This window comes from Bison bison, unplaced genomic scaffold (assembly GCF_000754665.1).
Source record: "Bison bison bison isolate TAMUID 2011002044 unplaced genomic scaffold, Bison_UMD1.0 scf7180017864481, whole genome shotgun sequence".
NCBI classification, from domain to species: domain Eukaryota; kingdom Metazoa; phylum Chordata; class Mammalia; order Artiodactyla; family Bovidae; genus Bison; species Bison bison.
This window is the reverse complement of record NW_011495041.1, coordinates 1,865,400-1,867,842: the sequence shown is the minus strand read 5'-3', so window position 1 is coordinate 1,867,842 and position 2,443 is coordinate 1,865,400. Positions and strand designations below refer to the sequence as shown.

Genomic DNA, 2,443 nt, shown 5'->3' with positions numbered 1-2,443 from the left:
GGCGAGCCGGGAGGGTGGGAGCCCCGAGGCTGCGTGGGGGGAAAGCCAGGACCGGCCGGCGCTGGGGCCTGGGAACTCAGTCCCAAGCAGGAGCGCCGTGCCGTGAGCTGGGGGTGGGGGGCAAAGGTGAGGACTCCAGTACCCGGGATCCGATGCAGCGGAGGCGTGCGCTGAACCCTGGGCAGTGAGAGGTTGCATTTGCTCTGGGACTTGGTTCAACCCTCTCTGGCTTTTAAACAGCAGCGCTGCTCCCTTGGACATACTTTTATAAGAAGGCGCAGCTACCCGCATCTCGTCTTTCAACCCTCCCTCCCCTCCCCGCCCCCCGTCACGAACCCCCAGAGAAGAGGTGATTCTAAAAACTGCTTTCCCTACGAACTCGGCCTCACTCGGCCCGGGCAGCACTTCGTAGTACCGAGGAGGAAGGAAAGGAGGGGAGCGTTGGGAACTTCCTCGCCTCTCCGGGCGGGTAGGAGACTCTGGAGCCGCAGTCCAGAAGCGGCCGTCCGGACTCGCCCTCAAAGGTCCTCCCCTGCCCAGGGCTCGGGCTACGAGTTAGTATTCGGCACCAGAAGCACTTACGGTCGCGTCCAGTCTCTGTATCTGGATAAACCCACAGCGGTCTCGGGCTGTTTCTCCCTGTCGCTTCTGATTGGTTTGGGTTTGTGGATTTCGAAGGAATCTGTCGACGTTCCTTTTTCAACAGTGCGATCAAGCTTTGTAGACCAGTCAGAATAGAACCACTTGTGGATTGTTATAACCTACAACTGTCGACTTTGGGTGCGGGTGGGTTTTTTTAGTTATTTTAAAATAGAATTTCCCTCCCTACCCCTTTTTTCCGTCTCTGAGTACAAAGTGATTTGGTTTCTTACCTGGCTGGGGACAGTCATTTGGGTACCCGAAGATTTGACAGAACTCAAAGGATGTTGCTGTGAATATAGTTTGGGTTATTTGGGAGTTCTGTTGACTTTTCAGTTTTGTTTTTTTTTTTTCTCTTTGGGATGTGTAAATAGATCAATAATGAGGTAAGTGCGTGCTGCTAAGCTGATTGCTCACGTGACTGCCACTTTCCCACCTCCTCCCCAGTCTAAGCCGGGTTTCTTCCATATTGGTTTCTTTTTGCCAGCTTAACACAAATGACAAACTCTTTCCACGTGCTTCCTCCCTCCGCGCGAACCGCCTCGGCTTGCAGAGTTGCAATATGGGCTTCACAGCGTCGGCCACGTAACATCCCCTCTCCGATCGCTGCCCCTTGCAGAGAGTGTATCATCTGTTTTATTTTTGTAAAAAGATAAAAGTGCTAAATAATATTTATTACTTGTTTGGTTGCAAAAAAAATGAAATAAATGACCGAGTGTTGAGATTTTAAATAAAATTTAGAGTAAGTCGGGTGTTTTCCAGCCTTGTGGGTGGAAGGAGGTGCGGGGAGCCGCCTGGGAAAAGCGGGCGGCCGGACTCCATCCTTCTGGGCTGGATTTGGGGACCGCTCCGCTGGTTTTGTCCTAGAGAAAGATTGAGAGGGTTGTTGGCCCATTTTTCTCCCCCGTAACAAACATTCTCTTTAAAACACGTTCTGAGCACCTCCTCGGCGTGCTCCTCCTCACCTGTTTTTATTTTTATTTTCTGACGCCTAACCCGTAACTCCTTTTCTATTGGGTTGAGAATTAGATTCATTGAAAGTGAAATTTTTTTCCTCCGTGCAAAGTTCGGAGGCCCGAACTTTGGGCCTCCCGGGTGAGACCCGTGTCTCTGGCTGGGAGTCCGGGCGCTTAGGTCCCCGTGTCCTGAAGCGATTCCATTTTCTCTCTGCTGAGGGGCGGTCGTCCACCCGCATCCGTCTGCGGACGAGCGACGCGAGGTCCCCTCGGCCCGGCATCGCCATGTGGTTCCCGCCAGAGGGCTGCGGGCGCTTGTGGCGCGGGTTCCACTAACCCTTCGCTCCCTTCCCTGCTCTACGCACGACCCTCGCCCGGCTCCCTCGCCGGCCTTGAACCGCAAAAAGTCAGGTGCTGGGAACTGCCTGCCAGGAGCGAGGCTGTCGCCAGCCGCGCTTTGGTCTAGGGCTTCCTAATCCTGACTCCCGCCTCTGTTTTCTCGCTGCTGTCGGGTTCCTCACAATCCAAAATTGCAAGGCAAATTTAGGACGTGGCTCTTAAGAGAGATTTGGGGGTAAAAGGTAAAGAAGCTTCGGCCTTTCCCGATCAAGGAAGAGGAGAGAACGTTTTGCCTCCTTCCAGTCCTCCGGCTCACAGCAGAGCGCGCATCCGGAACGCTGCGAAGTGCGGACGTGGTGGATGGTCCATCGCCCTGGGCGCGCTCGCTCACGATACCTTTGGTGGCCACCGGTGGAAGGTCCCAGCGCCCAGAGCACCTGGGGCGGAGGTTTCCCTGGTTGGAACCCCTCCCCCGCCCCGTTTCTTGAGATCGCCCCGGATCGCCCCTG

The 2,443-nt window shown here is 54.9% G+C and overlaps 1 protein-coding gene across 1 annotated transcript in view; it reads left to right on the top strand.

Moving 5' to 3' along the window:
* OLIG2 (oligodendrocyte lineage transcription factor 2) overlaps positions 1 to 1,931 on the top strand; it is a 2,957-nt gene extending 1,026 nt beyond the window's left edge. The window contains exon 2 of the mRNA XM_010862332.1: positions 1,669 to 1,931. Coding sequence (XP_010860634.1) covers positions 1,669 to 1,931 — 263 coding nt within the window. The remainder of the gene's footprint in view (positions 1 to 1,668) is intronic.
* Positions 1,932 to 2,443: the final 512 nt, after the last annotated feature.